General features: G+C 28.9%; 1 protein-coding gene across 12 annotated transcripts in view; it reads right to left on the bottom strand.

Moving 5' to 3' along the window:
* Positions 1 to 21,677, bottom strand: part of LOC142231792 (3',5'-cyclic-AMP phosphodiesterase-like) — a 769,719-nt gene that overhangs the window by 28,673 nt on the left and 719,369 nt on the right. Inside the window, exons 1-2 of one of the 12 annotated variants that reach the window (XM_075302436.1) lie at positions 16,628 to 16,774; positions 12,341 to 13,073 (exon numbers count right to left, since the gene is read on the bottom strand). The exons of 9 other annotated variants lie outside the window; for them this stretch is intronic. In XM_075302436.1, the coding sequence (XP_075158551.1) occupies positions 12,341 to 12,486 (146 nt within the window). In that variant the 5' untranslated portion in view covers positions 12,487 to 13,073; positions 16,628 to 16,774. Of the gene's footprint in view, positions 1 to 12,340; positions 13,074 to 16,503; positions 16,775 to 21,677 lie in introns of those variants that run through there. 2 more of the 12 variants (XM_075302437.1, XM_075302435.1) reach the window with 2 other exon arrangements.

Genomic DNA, 21,677 nt, shown 5'->3' with positions numbered 1-21,677 from the left:
AATAAACCACTCATTTTCATATGATGTTGGTTCTCTTCTCGCGTTCAACCACAACCGGGCAATTGAGCTATTTAAGAGCTTTGTAACTGGGATGAGGGAAAATCACAACAAACATACAAGTTAATCATCATCAAAATAAGAGCACATACTATGAATGAAGACTGAGAGAATCAACAAGGAGTTTAGAATCAGGGAAATTTATATACCCATATGTTCATAAATTTTGATAATTTCGAAAGTCTTACAATTAACATGGAGTAACATGGTCATTAGGCTTTGATTCAATTTAAACTGTTTGACAACACGCAGAAAATAAATATTATTAATATTTTTACAAACTATATTTTCTTTGAGTGAACATTTTGACAGGCACAACAAGTATTCCAGTTACACCAGGAAAATTTAACATTCGAAATTTTTGAGATAGTTCTTTATTTTCTTTTTTTAATGGCTTAAATAAATATTTCTATTTATTTTACTTTATTACTAATTATTTTGAATGTATATACCAATTGATATAAACAAACCACTAAGAAATTAAATTGCACAAATGCATCGACTTTCAACGGGTCTACATTGTACGCATGTGTGCAAGCTTTTTATATATATAAACTTTTGTATTTATTTTTAAGAATTTGTCGTTAGCCCTGACATTTGGGTTTATAAAACAAATTGATATTAAAATTTTGAATTATGCCGATTCTTTAAAATACTTTGACCTTTCTACTGATAATTATGTGTGCAATGTCTTACAGGAAAAATAAAAAAAAATTGTTTGTTTTTTGTTGTTTAATGGAATTGTATTTTTACCACACGGTAGGTTTGCACACACGCAACTACTATATAGTTTTAAGTTGTCTATAATGCTAGAAACTTTGAACAATTTAGTTTTTTTAAATAACAATTTTCTTTTTGCTTTAATCACGCAAACAAAAAAATGACTTCATGTAATATTAACCCCACTTTAACTCAACTTTGTATTGGAATTACAATAAAAAAAATTGATATTTAAAAACACATTATTTGTCACTTATTATTGTACTATATAAAATTTAAAAATGTATACTTCTTTGTTGTGTGCAAACATATATACAAAAAAAATTTCAGATTCAATTAATTGATCCAATTCATTTTTTAATTGAAATGTCTGCAATCACAGAAATGATAGTATCAATTAAAAAAATAATTGAAAGTCAATTTAAAAATTAATTTATCCAATTAAAAAATTAATTGATACTTTTTCACTTATTATTGTACTATATAAAATTTAAAAATGTATACCTCTTTGTTGTGTGCAAACATACACAAAAAAAAAATGCAGATTCAATCACGAAATTAATTGATCCAATTAATTTTTTAATTGAAATGTCTTCAATCACAGAAATGATAGTATCAATGAAAAAATAATTGAAAGTCAATTTAAAAATTAATTTATCCAATTAAAAAATTAATTGATACTATTAATTTTTGTGATTGATTTTTGTTTCAATTAAAAAATTTGTTGAGTCAATTAAATTTTTAATGGAATATTTTTTAAAACTCAATTAACCCTTTCACTACCGAAGAAAACCTTATGTTAAAAACTTTAAATTTACTTCTGTTTACTTTACGCTTGTTGGTCTATAATATCTTACGAAGTGTGAGAAAAAATAAAAAAAAACCGAAAAAGTATCAGCTATAGTTTTTATATGAATGTCCATTTACTAGAGACATACAGTAGAAAAATGGTCTCAAAATTTCGTATTTTTCATTTATTGTTAAAGTTCATAAAAATGCATTTTAGTGCTCAGCAATATGGAAAATATTTATAGCTTATTTAGATTAAAGCCTCAACTTTAAAATAACATTGAGCAATAAATCGAAACCAACTGGGGAAATAGAATTTGGTGTCGTTTTCAAATGTCCTCCTTAGTGGACATCGCTAGTCAAAGCTTATTTAGATCAAAGCCTCAACTTTAAAATAACATCGAGCAATAAATCGAAACCAACTGGGGAAATAGAATTTGGTGTCGTTTTCAAATGTCCTCCTTAGTGGACATCGCTAGTCAAAGAGTTAAGACTTTAATTGGAAAAATTTTCGTGATTTTTTTTCCGTGTACTGTGTAATACAAATAATATTTTATTATATATTAAAATTGAGAATAAAATTATTCGGAAACTTATCATGAAGCCAACTGTTTGTTCCGTTCAAAAGCAATATTTTATCAATACGAGAAATTATATTTTCACAAAATTAAAGTTACTTCAATTAAATAAAAAAAAAAACATAATCTAATGATATGTCTATGTTTTTTTAAGGTTAAGGCAAACTAAATATCATGTGGATTAATATCTAGTAGCTTTATCTATGTGTTAGACGGGAAATCTTTCATTGATTTGTTAAGCTTAATATTAGCGATCAATTATTTATCCCATATTCATTGGAAAATCATTAGCCATAAAGAAATTTTTTTATAACCTCACAGTTGATTCGCACACACGCATCTGCTAGACAGTTTTATATTGTCTATAGCACTGTAAACTACGAATAGTTTAGTGTTTTTAAATAACAATTTTCGTTTTGCTTTAATCAGGAAAATACAAATAACTTCATGTAATGTATTAATCCCACTTTAACTCGACTTTGTTTTGGAATTACAACAAAAAGAAAATTGATATTTAAAAACACACTATTTTTCAAATATTACAGTATTATAAACAATTGAAAAATATATATTCGTGGTATGTGTGCAAATCTTCTTCTAAAATTAAGAAGATTATTTTTCCTGTGAAAATAGAGTTGCAAGAAACATCTTTACTGCAATCTATATTTAATTCAAAGTGGTCGTATTGTTTAGAATTAGAAATTGTTGGAATCAGGTTAAAGATATTCTAAAACATTTGAACTCCATGATGAAGAAATAAAAAAATAAAATACAATAAAAATGGAACAATGGCTTTTTGTGAAATCAATAAGACATTCCAAAATTTCCATAAATAAATAAACTGCATAAAAAAGTAAACAATTACAAGTGTGCTTTTCCCATAAACAATAATCTTTTCCAAATTCCCTTAAAAATACCATTCAATCAAAGTCACCGAAAAAGTTCATAAGCCGATTTATATAGGTAAGACAACATGGACAACAATACACATGAAAAATTTGCCTCCATTACCACATAAGGTCTTTGTATTTTGCAAAAAAACGAAAATAAACAAAATTTTCTCGAATATGTTTTTCTTTTTTGTGAAAAATGCCACAAAAGAAATCGTCTCTCACATATAGAACAGAAAGAGTTTTCTTTATTTTAATAAAGAGTGAACAAAAAATGTGTCACACAAACGTTTTATATTTGCTATGTGACCAAGTCTATTTTTGTATCTTTATAAAAAATACATTAATTTGATCATGTGTTTGAAAAAGATTTTTAATGACGTCAAAATACTTTGTGTGCATGTGTGTTACTTAAATTTATTATTAAATCACTTTGATAATACTTTTGAAAAAAAAAAAACAAAATATTTATTTAACCATTTCGCCCGAATATCATGGTTTGTTATATATCACCTATTGGCCGATAGTAGTTTTTTTTTTGTGAACCATCAAGCAATATTATTTTAGAAATTTTTATGTTTTGGACTCATTTTGTGATGTAGTTTGGCATCTAAGCCAAAAATATTTTTTTAATTAAATTTAGTAAGCATTTGATTTGTCATTTATTGCAAAGACACCGCCAGAGACAAAAAATACACATGCAGATACATCAATTTGTTGGGACCATGAGATGGTAATATAGCCTATGTAGATATGCTCATAAACTCATTAAAGTATTTTTAAAAATGTCTCTAAACAGGCGTTTTTCTTCATAACAGGGTCATTTGCACAAAAATTTACAAAAAATTTGCAAAGTGACAAACGTTTGCCTTCTAAGAATCTGTTGAACTCATTTTATATATTTCATAGAAATTTTTCTTATTAAACTTAATTATGGTATCAAATGAATAATGAAAATCAAACTAGAGTGAGGTAGGGTATTAGAAAAAAAATAAGATAAGATTTTAAAGATTTCGAAGAAAGATTGTGTTAGAATATTTAGATATAAAAGAATATTTTTTGAAAAATTCTCTTTAAAATAAAAAGAACGCTAAGCAGTTCGGCTGTGGCAAAGATAAATTCTATTCCTACCTTTAGAGGGACAATATACAATTAAAACAAATGGTCTTAATTTATATATTAATATATATTTAAAATTTTAAATAAATAAAATGAAAATTTATTCATAATTGTTTGTAGTTAAAAGAAACTATTTGGCTACTATAAGGAAGATTTTTTTCAATTCAATTAGGACAAACCAAATATCATATGATAAATAATTTCTAATAACACTATCTATGTGTCAGACTGGAAATCTCAATTGATTTTTAAAATGGAGCAATTATTTATGTTAAGAAAAAGTAATTTTCTTAATTTCAAACATAAAGAAATTTTATTTCTCGGCTTGCACACATGCAATTGCTAAGCAGTTTAAGTTGTCTGTAACACTACAAACTATGAAAAAGTTAGAGTGTTTGAAATAACAGTTTTTCTTTTGCTTTAATCACGAAAACAAATATGACTCTAAAAAATATTAATCACACTTCAAACTCAACTATGTTTTCGAAATTTAAAGAAATAAAGAATTGATATTTAAAAACACAATATTTTTACATATCATAACACTATATACAATTTAAAAATGCATATACGTTTTGTGTGTGATACTAAATAAAATTTCTTTGTTTTTTATTTATTATTATTATTATTTCAAACATAAAGAAATTTGATTTTTTCCACACAATTGGATTGCACACATGCAACTGCAAAACAGTTTAAGTTGTCCATAACACTACAAACTATGAACAAGTTAGTGTTTTTGAAATAACAATTTTCCTTTTGCTTTAATCGCGAAAACAAAAATGACTTTAAAAAATATTAACAAACCTTCAAACTCAACTATATTTTCGAAATTAAAATAAATAAAAAAATGATAATTAAAAACACAATATTTTTGAATATTATAACACTATATACAATTTAAAAATGCATATAAGTTTTGTGTGTGATACAAAATAAAATTTCTTTGTTTATTATTTATTATTATTATTATTATTTCAAACATAAAGAAATTTTATGTTGACCACACAGTAGGATTGCACACATGCAATTGCTAAGCAGTTTAAGTTGTCTATAACACTATAAACTATGAAAAAGTTTGTGTTTTTGAAATAACAATTTTACTTTTGCTTTAATCACGAAAATAAAAATGACTCTAAATAATATTAACCCCACTTCAAACACAGCTATGTTTTCGAAATTTAAATAAAAAGAAAATTGATATTTAAAAACACAATATTATTTACATATTATAACGCAATATACAATTTAGAAATGCATATACGCGTTGTGTGTGATACAAAAAATTGTTTGTTTATTATTATTTCAAATATAAAGAAATTTTATTTTTTCCACACAATTGGATTGCACACATGCTCACATGTAACACTATAAACTATGAAAAAGTTTGTGTTTTTGAAATAACAATTTTCCTTTTGCTTTAATCACGAAAACAAAAATCACTTTAAAAAATATTAACCACACTTCAAACTCAACTATATTTTCGAAATTAAAATAAATAAAAAAATGATATTTAAAAACACAATATTTTTAAATATTATAACACTATATACAATTTAAAAACGCATATACGTTTTTTGTGTGATAAAAATAACATTTCTTTGTTTATTATTTATTATTATTATTATTTCAAACATAAAGAAATTTTATTTTTTCTCAGAGTAGGCTTGCACACATGCAACCGCTAAGGAGTTTAAGTTGTCTACAATACTATAAACTATGAAAAAGTTAGTATTTTTGAAATACCAATTTTCCTTTTGCTTTAATCACGAAAATAGAAATGACTCTAAATAATATTAACCCCACTTCAAACTCAGCTATGTTTTCGAAATTTAAATAAATAGAAAATTGATATTTAAAAAAACAATATTTTTTACATATTATAACACTATATACAATTTAAAAATGCATATACGCTTTGTGTGTGATAGCAAAAAAAAAAAAAAAAATTGTTTGTTTATTATTATTATTTCAAACATAAAGAAATTTTATCTTTTTCGGCAGAGTAGGATTGCACACATGCAACACCTAAGGAGTTTAAGTTGTCTGTAACACTACAAACTATGAAAAAGTTAGTGTTTTTGAAATAACAATTTTCCTTTTGCTTTAATCACGAAAACAAAAATTACTCTAAATAATATTAACCACACTTCAAACTCAACTATGTTTTCGAAATTTAAATAAATAGAAAATTGATATTTAAAAACTAAATATTTTTTACGTATTATAACACTATATACAATTTAAAAATGCATATGCGTTTTGTGTGTGGTAAAAATAACATTTCATTTTTTATTAAAAATTTTGGCGATTATTTTTCCATGAATATACAAAAAAAATCGTTTCGATGAGTATATTGTGAAAGAAAAATAATTCATTTTTTTCAGTCAATCTTTAATTATAATCTTAATTGATCCATAGTATTCCGTATGAGATATGTAAGCAGTAACTTCTATTCCGGATTTTTGGGTTAATAATGGACCAAAATTTTGGTTGTGTTAAAATCGAACATTTCGGAAATTTAAAAAATGGTTGCAAAACGCGACTAAAATAGAACAACGGTAACACTACCCCTTTCCGATATAGCCTTGGTTGATTTTTATCTTTATTTCCTCAATCGAATCGAAACCGTTGTCTGGTGTAGTTTCTTGAGTTTTAAAAGTAGCCAGAAATCAGATGGAGCCAAATCCTTATCTAGATATTGGTAGACTTCGTGGCGAATTTTGCGGAAATTTTGTAAAAATTGAAAATGTCATTTTTGGTCGTTTATGACCGACATGTCATGATACTGACTGACAAGAAATTTGGCCTAGATGTCACTAACAGTGTTGTCAACTCAAAAACATAAGAACAATAACTGTAGAACATGAAGAATCAAATTTTGATTTTTTTTGGAAAGACGTTAAAATGCAGAATATCTAAAACATTCTTTAGAAGAAACGTTGAACATTTTTAAAATAAATAATCTCTTCCAAAGAAGTTGAAAATTCATATAAAGAAAATCATAAACAATTTACAACGAAAGAAAAACAATTCGAGAAAACGTTTTTTTTTTACATTTCTATCAATATGTTTACTTTAATTTTTGGAGGTCTTTAGCATTTTACCTTTCAAATAAATACAAATAATCTACGATATAAAGAAACGATTATTGGCTTTCGGGAAAAGGCCATTTACATATGATTAATATAATTTCTTAAATAATTTTTTTTTTTACTTGGGCTGATTTTCCTTTTCGAAGCATAATTTTTTTTTAACAAACTAGTTTGTCTGTTGTTTTTAAGTTCTACTAAACTCTAAATGTTGCAATTTCATTTAGATTTATTGCAACCCAATTAAATGCAAAATAATGTTTCAATTATTAATTTTCAATTGCACCATCTACATATTTTTGAATGAAATAACACTGCAAAAATGATGGATGTTTACAAAAAAAAATTAGGGGTTTTTATTATGGGCAAGTTAATGACCCTTTTGGATATAAAAAAATTCCTGTTTGCTCACTGAACGATGATATGATTTTTAAATAATTATGACAATGTATGTTCTTCTTTGACATCTGAAACAATTGCAAAATAAAACACGGAAGTATATAAAATTATCTGCACAACTGTAATTATGAATTTCCTTATTTTTTTATATTTATTAAAAAAACAAAAAAAAAAATCCACAGACAGTATCTCTTTTATTGACTATGTCATGAATATTAACAATGGTTGTATTTACTTTTATATCGATTTTTCGAAATTAATGGGATCCATTATCTTGCCTGGTTTTGTGAGCTTAGACAGCAAGTCTGTTAAATAAATTTCTTTTGTAGATTTTTTTTTGTTTAACTAAACACTTGCCCAATTTCTATCACATGCTGGGGTATCAGCTGAGTTATAATTTTATCTATTGTATATCGAAATAGAATATACTTGGATATATTTAGAAATATCTCAATGTTCAAGGGGGAATTGTTGACTTTGGCCCAAGATTAGTAAAATAAATAAATAATTTCAAAATATTTAATAATAAGAATATTTGCGAATTTATTTCCTTTTTTATAATATATTTCCAACGTTTCCAAACGATATATTTTATTTAAAGAACTTTGCTTAGCATAGAAGACGCATTTCTCTAAAATAAAGTTATTTACCTAGTCCAAAAGTCGATAAACTTTTCAATGAAGTCATATTGTCCTTATAATTAAGTGATTTGACTTAAAAATGGGTATAGGAAAAAATTTATAGGCTAAGGTCAACTTGACTTTAAAAATCAGAAAAATTCTTTAAATTTAATGAAATTGTCTTTAAATTTTTTGTCTTTTTGCATGTTGACTACAAAGCAAAAATTCGTTCAAATATAGGACATGTTTTTCAAAACTTTATTTTAAAGAAGCTTTTTACTTCAAACATAGCATAATTTCTACTGGAAGTCGAGTCCCAATTTGGAAAATAAAGTTGCCGTTAACTCGTTGTTAAAGGACTTTGATAGCATATGAAGAAAACAGCTGAGAAAGCGAAAAATTAAAATTTGCTTCCTAGAAGCAAGTACACAAAACCTAAATTTAAAAGAGAATTGTGTCTTAAAAGTATCCTTAGTTGTATTCTCCGCTTCTTTGGCTCAGAATCAATACCAAATTTTTTAAAGTAAAGACAAAATCTTTGGAACCGAGTATGCTTTTTTTTCAGTGTATGTTGTTAGCACCTTTATTACCTGATTATTTTCATAATTCATTATGATTGTAAATATATAAATAAATAAATATGGATCATATAGAATACTTTTAGTAGAATATTACTTGAAAATATATTCTACGCAAATCGGATGAAAATTAATGTGTCTAGAAGTCAAATCGGCACGTCTATTGTAGATCTAAAATACTTCAGGATTTCCAATTTTAGGAAAATCGGAAAATCACACGGGAGGTCTGCCCATATAGTGGCTATGGCAAAATATGGACCGATGAACACCATATTTGGCACACTTATTGGACACCTCTAGTTGTATAAGTTTAGGCAAATCACATAAAAATATCGATATCTCTAGTTGCAAAAAGTCAAATCGCGAGATCGGTCTATGTGGAAGCCAAACCAAAACGTGGGCCGTTGTACCTCATCTTCGAACTTGACCTGCTTGCAGTTAAAAAGGAATTTGTGTCAAATTTCGAGAAGATATATGCAAAGGAAAAAAAAAACGTTTGGGAAACGTGTAGCGAAAACGTAGATTTGTATCTGGCGTTTTCTTTTCAATGACTCTATTAATCATGTTCCTTAATCTAAATCTGTCCGTAAAGCTCGATGAATAATTGTAAAATTAGAAAACGTTTTTCTTTTTTCGAAAAACTGCATCTATTATTACCAAAAAAAAATCTTATTGTTATAAAATTTTTATTTTGTATGCAAAGCGGGAATTCTAACCATTGCTGCACGGTGGCCAACTAAATGTGTATTTCTGTCAAATAGACTTTTTTCTACATTGGCTCGTGGGCGCCGAAAACTATGCTTTATAAATTTAACTGATTGACTGTTTGCGTTGCTTGTGCGTTGATGGCTATAGTGATAATTGTCTGTTGATGACGATAAAAGCCCAGTGGATAGTGTGTTGCCTTACAAACTGTATGGTCCTCGGTTCGATTCTCCGTCCAGGCGAAAGGTAATATTAGCGTGATTACGACAGACAGGCCGATAGACGATCAACTTTAGATTATCTTAGACCATCCCTGAACCAGAAATTTTGATTATTTTGTTTTTAGAACATTTTACATTAATTTTCGAAATTTTTAATTAAACTGTATTACAAACGCCTATATCTCAAAAATATTTTTTTCGACAAATTCAACAATATTTATTAGAATAATTATTTTTTTTGCACTTCGCAATTTCGTAGTTTCAAGTAACAACTGGAGTTCCAAAGTGGCAAAAATATCTTTATGGGCACATTTGTGGTACCCTGTGGTACAGGGTATTATAAGTTAGTGCATATACCCTGTGGAACAGGGTATTATAAGTTAGTGCATATGTTTGCAACCCCAGAAGGACACGAGATAGACACATGGTGTCTTTGGCAATATTGCGATCGGTCCCTGAGTCGATATAGCCATGCTCGTCTGTCCGTCCGTCTGTCTGTGAACACATTTTTGTAATCAAAGTCCAGAACGCCGTTTCAGTTTAATCGACTTCAAATTTGGTACAAGTTTCTGTTTTGGCTCAGAGTATAACCCTATTGATTTTGGAAGAAATCGGTTCAGATTTAGATATAGTTCCCATATATATCTTTCGCCCGATATGCACGCAGAATCCAGAGTTTTACCCCGATTTGTTTGAAATTTTGCCCAAGGAGTAAAATTAGTAGTGTTGTTAAGTGTGCTAAATTTGATTGAAATGGGTTCAAATATAGGTATAGCTCTCGTATATATTTCGCCCCATATGGACTTATATGGCCCCTGAACCCAGAGTTTTACCCTGATTTGGTTGAAATTTTGCACAAGGAGTACTATCGAAAAGTGTGCTAAATTTGATTGAAATCGGTTCAGATGTAGATATAGCTCCCATATATAGCTTTCGTCCGATTTACACTCATATGACCACAGAGGTGAAATTTGTAATCCGATATAAGTGAAATTTTGATTTGTTTGAAATTTTGCACAAAGAGTACAATTAGTACTATCGTCAAGAGTGTTAAATTTGATTGAAATCGGTTCAGATTCAGATATAGCTCCCATATATAGCTTTCGTCCGATTTACACCACAGATGCCAAATTTGTAATCCGATATAAGTGAAATTTTGCACAGGGAGTAGAATTAACATTGTAACTATGCCTGCCAAATATGGTTGAAATCGGTTCATATTTAGATATAGCTTTCATATATATATGATTTCGGCAAAAATGGGCAAAATACCCACATTTTCTTTGTAAAATCGCCACTGCTAAGTCGAAAACTTATAAACTTTTCGTAAACTACTTCAAAATAGTAACAATGAACTAACGCATTGTTTAAATGGCAACGATTTGGTGCCAATGATTTTTTCTCTATTTTTAGTTCATTTTGCTGTTACGAGAAGCATGAATTTCGTAAATGATAGTTAAAAATTCAAAAATTCAGCAATGTCAGTAAATTGTCGTTATTTTAACAACGCATTATGGAAATCTAAAAAAAAAAATATTGACAATATGGGAATCTATGAAATATAAAAGGCAACTGTACAGAACTGTACAATAATTAAGTTCACTTTTCATAAAAGCCGGTACTATATTTGGTTTCGAGTTGAAAATCACTTTATTTTCTCAATTAATTTTTCTAAAGCAATCAAAATTATAAATGAAAACAAATACCATAAATTGGTGGTAAATCTTAATCAAATCTAGATTTAAAATACAATGCGTATAAATTGAGTTAAATTATATGCTTGTAAACGCGGAAAGCGAACATTGTACCATCCTTAAAATAGTAATTTTTCTGTGTATAAGAAAATGTTCAATTATTTTCTTCGAATATGACACATTTTCAAAAAAAAAAAAATTAAATTCATACAAAAGTTAAATTTAATTTCTTGAAAACTAAAGTCTTTATATTATTTTTTTGTTTTGTCTCTTTTAATTTCTAATAATTTCATATGGTTGAGATTGTATTGACCTTGGGGGCAAGATAAGCACAATGCTACCACAATAGAAACGAAGGATATTTACGATTCATTTACGATTATTCTAGTTATGCGAGTAGGTAGATTATCATCTACAGGCTATAGACTATTAGTTCACCACACATCACTCTATGTGTTGAAAATCACGTAGCACACAGACACATGGTGTCTATGGTGAGGGGAAAAACTCATAGTATACTCTCACCCGGATAGAGAGGGGTAAGCAGTGTTGTTTGTGTTTTTTTCTTGGGGGGCTAGTTGAGTAGGTGGGTGGGTAAGTATGAGCTATGATTGTTAGCAAAAAATGATTGTTAGCAAAAACAAAAACAAAAATGTATATGAAACGACATGTGTACGTAGAGTATAATATTGTCATTATGGTCGTCAGCAGCTAGATATATTCACAAGAAAAATTCTTAATTAATTTATGGTTTTATTTTCGTAAATATTTTCATTTGATTAGGCGAATGGCTAATATTTACTCTTATCATTAGGTATTTTTATGTTGTTATACATTTGATTTTCCACGAAAAAAAAAATATTCAAAAGCCTTTGTACCTGGATGATTTGATGGAAAACATGCGATCCTTATCCTCTGTGACGGCCAGCGCCAGTTCACCCTCCAATATGGTGGGTATCATATTAAAAAAGGAGTGGACGCGTGGCATGGACTGCGATCCCGGTGAATTTTTATTGAGCATCATTTTGATAGTGATTTGTGGTTTTACTTTAAGGTGTTTGGTGGTGGTGATTAATGATGTTTATAAACTACTTGTACTTAGTATTTTAGAAATAATTTAATTTTTATATGCACTAAACTATATTCTTTGGTTTTTTTGTTTTTAAATATAAATTTGTTTTTAATTTGATTTTTGGTGTTATGTTGGTTGTTAAAAGGCTTTAAAAGCATCACATAATAAAATAAAGGAGAATTTATTATCTTTTTTTTGTTATTGCTGTTGTATATTTTCACTTAATTTTTTTTAATTGTTGTTGTTGTATTTATTGTTGCTTTTATCACAGTTGGAGATTTTTTGGCATTTGCTTGTAAAATAGAAAATTTGTTTACGCTAATAAAAGCCTCCTCTTGGGTGGTTGAGTAGTGGGTATGAAGATATTTTCTTTTAAGTTTTGGTTTTTTTTTGTATGAACACTTATCCGTTAATGCTTTGAGTCTGTAGATTTATGGTTTTTCTTTTTTTAATTGGGCGCTTAAAAGTCACATTTTGTTTGAAATGCCAACACTTGAATTTGATTCTTCGTTTGATTTTTTGTGGTCTTTTTCGTAGGCCTGTTAAATGAAAAATAGTTTTATATTTTTGATATTCGAGATACAATAGCTCTAGTCTCTTCTGCGGCTCTTCAACAGAAAACTTGTTTATAAATTAACACCTCTAAATTTAAATCAAATTTGTTAACCATTTACAATTTCGATTTCAGTTTAGTATGACACATAAACTGTTACGGGAATTAAGTCTATTTAGGGTTTCCCCTATTTTAAAAGATAGACTATTTAGCTAGATGGATAAAAGACCACAATCGGTCGATTTTAGCCAATATGAAAACAAGGTCTAAAATTAGGCCTGTAAAAATAGTCGTTTGTTGGCTTTTGAAAAAGAACCATCTAAAGATTAAAGAACATCACAAAAAGGATTGTAGGTTTTGGCCAACATTTATTGAGGGTCATTATGATATATAGATCAGTTAAAATTTATCTCATTGGCAGATATCATCTCCTTGTTTTACTTTTTAAATTTTCAGTGGTTGAGCTTCTAGGTGATATCTGACGGCCATATTAATCTCCTATGTTCTGCTTTACGAATACGCAAAAGCAAAATTTTTTACTGTCAATAAATTCTGAACCATTTCATATTTTGTCAAGAAATTTTCTTCCATTTAATTTCCTTATGGCTAAGAATAGTATGTAAAAACTTCGTATTATGTATCATCGCGGTTCGGAAACTAGCGATCGAGGAAAATTTTTTTCGAATTCGTAAACCAGAACAGGGGGGATAAAGATTGTTCGTTAGATAAAATTCCACTAACGAAGGTATTTAAAATTTCGGGTTAATCGTATGGTCTGTGACCTTTGTACCCGTCACTGGTTTCGACATAGCTATGTTCGCTGTATATGTTTACAATAAAGTCGCAAATTTTGTGCCATACTTTTTACATTTGTGTGTAACCTTTTGTCACGTTGTGTCACTTTTTTATTGCCTCCTTTCATACCGTAATATTTTCCACCGATAATCTTAACAGATCGTTTCCATAAATAATCGAGTATATATTATTGATAAATTTCCCCTTCGCATAGTATGTAAACTATGTAACGCCTAAAACTATGCAACGAAATTTGTCTGTAGGCGATAAATCGTATTACTCCCCTGAACTGTCAATTTTAAGTGGTATTTCGGATGAGATCGAGACAAAATGATTATTAGAATAATTTATATTTAATTAAACAAAAGTGATTGCCACGTTTTGTACAACCTTTTATTGCGAGTGCCGCTTTTTAGAAATTGTAACGGTAACATTGTGTGGATCAAACCTTGTAAATGCTGGAAAATTGTGGTCATCACCTTTGCGGTATTGACCTCTTCGGAGTCCGTTTGCAAGCAGTCATCCTAAACTATTCCATGATCTGCGTTGTACCATTATGAAACGATACAGAAAATATCTCGGCCAGCAATTAAAGTGAGTCAAAGATAAAAATGATCTTGCTTAAGCGCTTGTTGTCTGGAGTTAGCAAATAAGGCTCATGATCACTTAATAATGCTCAAAGTTTTGGGAAGACCCCATGATCATAATATGAGATCGTGGTTTTCATCCATATTGGCTTTTGTAGTAGTGGATTTTGTTCTTTGATTTCGCTGCTTGATTTACTTTCCTAAAAAATGAGGCAAATCACTGTCCAGCAAAAAAAGCGTCGCCAAAAAAGTAATGAAAGTGTTCTTTTTGGGTCCGGAAGTGGTGCAAAATTGACGCAGAAGCGATTAATTTAACATGGGCTTGTCATAGGACGGAAGTCATCCATTTCAACAGCCGGTGCACTGAATTTGGATCAGTGTGATCAGAATTCAATGTTTTGGATGTAAATTAAAAAATTCTGTGATATTTTGTCAAATAAATAATTTTTATTATTTTTTTTTTATAATTTTTAATGGATTCTAACGCTTGTCTGAAACGTTTGACCTCAAATATTTTCAAAAATGCACAATTTTTTCAGATTTGATTTAGCATTTTTTTTCGAAAAAAATTAATTTGTACCATTTTATGAATTCTTAAACTGTTTTTAACCAATTTGAAACAAAAAAAGTTAAAATTACCCATTAGAAATATAAAAAAGCTAGTTATAAAAAATTGAATAAAAGAACTTCCTGTGTAGTTAAAATAAAGAACATCATTGGGAGTACATCTTCTGGAAGTGCTTTTAAAGTTGTGCTTTTGGAAGAACTTCCAATTTTTTTTTGCTGGGTAGCGATATTTCTGTTTTTTTTTGGTTTTTTAATTTTTCTACAATCCGCTTCCACCGTGGTCTAAATATTTTATTGTTTTCAATCACAAAATGAATTGATCCAATAAATTTTTGATTTTTGTTTAATAACAGAAATGATGACAAAAACATCAAACAATGTCGATTATAAAATTAATTGATCCAATTAAAAGGTTAATTGATATATAATAATTTTTGTGATTGATTTTAGTTTTAATAAAGAAATTCGTTAAATCAATGAAATTTTTAATTGAAATTTTTTTTCAAAATTTTATTTAAATTGTAATAGAATAAATTTTGGTGATATTTCTGCGCACAATAGAATATTTCATACGTTCCATGGTATTTCTTATGTTTTAATAAAATTACTTATCCGCTCCATGGTATCATTAATACATTCTAAAAAAAGTGATTTCTTTACAATTAATCAGAGTCTTGGGAATCACTGTTTTCGCGTTCCAACAGGGATAACAGATTTAAAAAAATGCAACTCCGGTCGTTTGAGATATGTCAAATCGAAAAATGTTTTTTACGAAGACTACAATAATCATTCGCCTCATGGTATTGCAATAGAATCACTAATACGCCCTATGGTATTATTCTCACAAAATTTTTGAAATATAGTACAGTGAAACTTGTGAAAGGTGGACACCCACGGTCGTCTAAATTGTGTCCACTTTTGAGAGGTGTGCATGTATGAGAGGTTAATTTTAATGCGTTAATATCGGAAACGTCCCCAGACAACTGTCCATGTTTAGGTGTCCGTTTTTCAGAGTGTTCCAATTTGAGAGGTTTCACTGTATACAGTCCATAGAAACACTTATCGTTATACAGACATCAAAATTAGGGGTTTATTAATTTAAGAAGATTTAAAATAAAAGATAAAAATAAACTTTTTTATCTCATAATCAAAAATTCGAATATCGATAGAAATTTAAAAAAGCTCACTTAATTTTTTATTTGAAATCACTATTGATCAATCATATTGTCATTAGTTAAACTTAACGGCATATCCCTTATTTAGGCACATTCAAATTTATATATATTTTTTAGAATTTTTCAAAAACCAATAACACTTTTGTTTTATCACATTTTATCATATAATTCCTTTAACACTCCATGCTTTAGTTCTAAAATTTTTATCAGATATAGATTCGGATATTAATTTTCAATACAATGAGCCAGAAGAGACTGAAGCAGAAACATTCTTTGTATCCTATGCACTCACAACAAAAATTTCATAAAGAATTTCTTTTAAAATAATTTTTAATATTTATGTTTTTTTTTTTTATCACAAAAAATTTCTGTTATTATTATGTGTTTGCTCAATGCTTATTGTAATGGCCACATACTATGGTTTTATTTTTTGTTGGCTTGTGGCGTTTTCTTTTTTGTTTTATAAAAATTTATTTTCTTGTGGTGGGGTCCCGCCTAGAACTTTAGCGGCGGCTTTGTCTGGCCTTCCATACACGGCAAGAACGACGTGTGTGATGTGTTGTTTAGTGCGCGTTTTTACAAAATATACTAAAAAATGAAAATGATTTTCACTTCGAATCTCCCAGCCACTACGAAAAAATTCTTTTTGAGTTTTGTGTATTTCCCTAGCTACCCTTTTCCACATTCCTCCCGCTCATTTGGTTTGGATCCATAAACATACTTATGAGTTTATTTGACTGACTTTGGGGGTCTCCTCTCATACACACATACTCATATTGCTGCTCATACACATTCCCTCTTCCCCTACCAAAAAAAAGAATTTCATATTTTTGCGAAAAAATATACACCATCGCACAGAGACAAAAATCGACAAAAAAATAACAAGAAGAAATTTTCTAAAAGAGCAAGCCATCAGTTGGATAGATGGACGGACGAATGAAGGCACATTCTAGTAGCTCACACAAACCCACACACACATACAAACCAAATCATCATCATCATCATTATAATTTGTAGATGATGTTCATTTCATATAATCATCTCTAGCATCGTTAGTAACACGGGTATCATTGCTTGTTTGTGCACACTCCCCTTGAGGAAGGGATATTTTAAATTTCGTATCATATTTTGTCCAATGCAATGTCCAGAAAAACAATAACAAATAAAGCAACACATTTAATACGTGTTTGGATAAACAAATAATTTCATTTAGTTATTGCGCTTTATATATTTGAAGAACAAAAAAAAACAAACAATGATATTAAATAAAATTAGGTGTAATGAAAAATTATCATTACATGAAAGATATTTTCTCCAATTTAGGAGTAGGACTATGCCACCAAACCGAGATTCTGAAGAAAAATAAAATAATTAAAATTAAAACAAAATAAATAAATAAATTATATACAAGATAAATATACGTGGATCCGTTGAATATGTTAGGGCAGTCTGACGAGGTGTTTTTTCTTATTAGTATTTTTGTTTGTAGTCTATACGTAAATCTTTGTTGTTGTTAAAATATTGTTCCGAGGTCAAATGAAACCAGGCTTTTGAAAACGAGTTCAAGTTCACTTAAAATCTAAACCTTTATTGGCAAAAGAGGCTATATGAGTCTCTATATTAACTATTCGTTCTGATTTATTTCCTTCTAATGTAAAATATAAATAAATAAATAAATAAAACGTATTTTATCTAATATTTCGTTCCTGAGATATGTCTTGTCAAGGGGATATATCCGAAGAAATGCATTAGGTGTTGCCAATCGCTGGAGTATTCAGCATTAAGAGAGAGAGAGAGTTATGGGAGAGCCAATCTCCCACACTTTTTGAGCAGTTAACCCAGCATAATTCACCGCACCACATTGACATATGGTCGCTTTTAGTAGTTATGCTATGTGACCAATTATAATCATACATGGAATTAGAGATCCGTGGTGATATTATAGGTGGTGAGTTCCTTCTTACAAATGAGGCAGGCCCTATCGATATTGAACGCAATAACATTATCCCCATTTGTAAAGAGAAAAAAACATTTTGGGATAGTTGATATTTTAATTTAAAACAGAAAAACTTATTTAAACGATCACGTTTTCAACTTAAATCTACTTTTTAATTGAACATATATTGGTGATATTTTTATGTGTAAATTCCGATGTGAATGCCATTCTACTCCGTTTGTGAAATGACTTAGAGAAATGAAAACAAAACAAAAAACCTTTGAACAACTTTTTTCTGATGAGCCGCTATTACAGTTGGCATTACGAGAGAATTATGGGAGAGCCAATTTCCTCCATACACACTTTGTGAGCCGTTATCTCGGCATAATTTACCCCGTCACGCTATGTGGCTTCATAGAATACGAGATCAGTGTTGAAATTACACGTGTTGAGTTTCTTCTTACAAATGAGGGATGCAGTATCAATAACACGATTATCATTCTTCACAGAATTTCTGTTTTCTGATTCAATCACGAAATTAATTTTTTAATCACAAAATTAATTATTAATAAAAAAATTATTAAATTAATTTCTCCGATTGGTTCAATTAAAACATTAGTTGAATTTTGTCGAAATTTTTTAATTGAGTTTTATTAAAAATTTAGTCCATCTCTCAGCTGTTTAAACCAGTGTTAGCAAAAAAATAAAAAAAATAAAATACCGTATATGCGTCGAGACAAATATTTTTTTCACGGCGACATTACTGCTCAGCTAATTAAGGTTTTATTTTTATTTTATACAAATTTTTAAAAATTTGTGAAAAAACTGATCTCACTCTGTGACATATGCTAATAATTTTGTAGAGTTGTTTGACTTTATCGTTTATTACTCGAAAAATATTTTCTTTTCATTTCTGTCAACTAGTGCTTGTTTTGTTGTATATTTTTATTTTTCTTTGATATTGCCATCATTTCATTTCAAATACGAATTATATCATTGAAATTATTTTTCTATTTGTTTTGGTTATTGAACCAATGAGCAAGAATGACGCTTCTTTTTATCTCTATTACAGAGAGTTAGAGGATATAGAAGAGACAGAGAGCGAGAGAGAGAGAGAGGTATTTGTAACTTAGTGTACTATGTACTAGAACAGAAATGCCAAAGCATTAAACATCAACTAAAACCCCGAGACTACATTGTTTGTAGTTTTACGATAGTTACTACAATGACATTTATCATTATCTTCATCATCATCATCATTATTATTGGCTACAATGTCATAATGACGTTGAAAATAATAATGACTCAGCTGCTGTCTGCCTTTGCCAAAATCATGGCAGACATCAGTGTAATTTAGAAAAGAAGCGCCGCCAAACCAACAAAAGAGAGTACACAATGTGATTTACCCCCATCACACAAAGTATTCACTACAATTGGAAAAATCTTTTACTGTAGAAACAAAAACAATATAGATTGGTTTATTTACGCTGTGGTCGGTCTGTGCCAGTTGTTTTTGTTCCTATTAGAAAATGTTTCTCAAAGATAATATCATTTTGGATTTGATACAAAAAAAAAAAAAAACCAAATTGAGCCAATAACCTCAGACGAAAATATACCAGAATGTATGAAATGAACATGGGTATGCATGTATGTAAATATGTGTCTATATAGTATGAATGAGTGTCTAGCGAAAAATGGAGAGTATGAGATTTGAGTGAATTGTAGGGCAATGATTTTATTCTCATTTCATTTCAAATGAAATTGAATAGATAAATTAACTTACCTACCGTAATATTAAAATTCTAAGAAAACATGTATGTATATGTAAATACTTAGAACAAATCTATTTGAAACATATTCTAAAATAATATTAATAAGAATTTGTCACCTATGGTGGGCAGAGATAATAAGAAACTCCAAGAATTGGATATTAGTCAAAGATTTTATTTTTAATAAGAACACGAGATTCAAGGAATGGACATAATGTCATGTGCTGAAAAGAGGTTACTCTTGGTTCAGATAGTAAAATTTTAAATGAAAAAAATAAAACTTCGTTTATCTAAAATTTCTTTCCTGAGAAATCTTTTTCCTAATTAAAGGGGATATATCCAAAGAGATGCACCGAGTGTTGCCAATCGCTAGTATATTTAACATTACGAGATAGATATGGGAGAGTCAATCTCGCTATACTTTCTGCACCGTTAACTCAGTATAGGGGATATATTCGAAGAGATATATTAGACGTTGCCAATCGCTAGTATATTAAAGCATTACGAGATAGATATTGGAGAGCCAATCTCCAGTAAAATATTTCAGTTAAAGTTACAACGAAATATCTTCAATTTGCTTATAGTTAACAAGCAGTTAAAGTCTAACATAGGTACATGTGTGTGGTCGCGAATCTCACTAAAACTGTGACTAATCTTGGGATGTAAAGTATTTAGTGTACTTTCTGAACCGTTAACTCGGCATAGGTGATATATCCGAAGAGATGCATTAGATGTTGCCAATCGATAGTATATTAACCATACCTCTGTCTAAAATATTTTCAGTTAAAATTAATCTACAATGAAAATACATATTTGGCAGTTAAAGTCTAACAAAGGTACATGGCAGTTAAAGTCTAACAAAGGTACATGTATTTGGCCATGCATCTCACAAAAACTGTGACTAATCTTAGGATGTAATATTTTTAGTATTTCTCATACTGACAACGATCGTTGCCAAATTTGTTTTGCATCTCTGACATTTGTATGTCAGAAATATTTTGAAATTTTATCTTATTTTTGCAAAAATGCAAAGAAAATATTATTGCCAAATATGTTTATTTTTCTGGCAATAGAAACACATGAGAATAGTAAACCGAAACAAATCTTCTACAGCAATGGAACAAATATTATTCAATCATTTGTTTGTCAACAAATAAATCATTTAAGAGACCAAGAAACAAAAAATAAAACACAGCTGGAATTCATGAAACTACAATTGTGGGTCAAGGTAATCAAAAATCCGACGAGGACAAATGGGACTGCACATCAAATTTGATTTTTCTTTTAATATCTAATGTGGACTACGGCGTAATTTTATTGTTGAAGAATTTTGTAAACTTCCTTTGATTTTCCCTTTTGTGTTATAGTACCCTTATATGTAGTTTTTCTTATTTGGGCAAAATAATCCACGAGATGATCATCAATCAGTTACCACTTCCCTTTGGCCTTCTATACATAGAGTATGATAGAATAATTACAGTCTAAACAAAACAATTTAAAAATAAATAAAAAATCAACAAACACAAACCATTCAACATTTGTAATAACAATATTTGTGATAATATAAATAAAAGGCCATTTATTTCTGAGAAAATAGTTGGTCTACTTGCAAACATCATAGATTTTTTTTCAAAGACTTAGTTTGATGATAAATGACCCAGTTTAATGTTTTTGTGAATTTTACACATGGACTATGACTTTTACATACTTTGGCTATGATAAATTTGTAATGTCCCATTGGCATGACATATTTAATAAATT

This window comes from Haematobia irritans, chromosome 3 (assembly GCF_050003625.1).
Source record: "Haematobia irritans isolate KBUSLIRL chromosome 3, ASM5000362v1, whole genome shotgun sequence".
Lineage (NCBI taxonomy): Eukaryota > Metazoa > Arthropoda > Insecta > Diptera > Muscidae > Haematobia > Haematobia irritans.
This window is presented reverse-complemented; position numbering and strand designations above follow the sequence as displayed.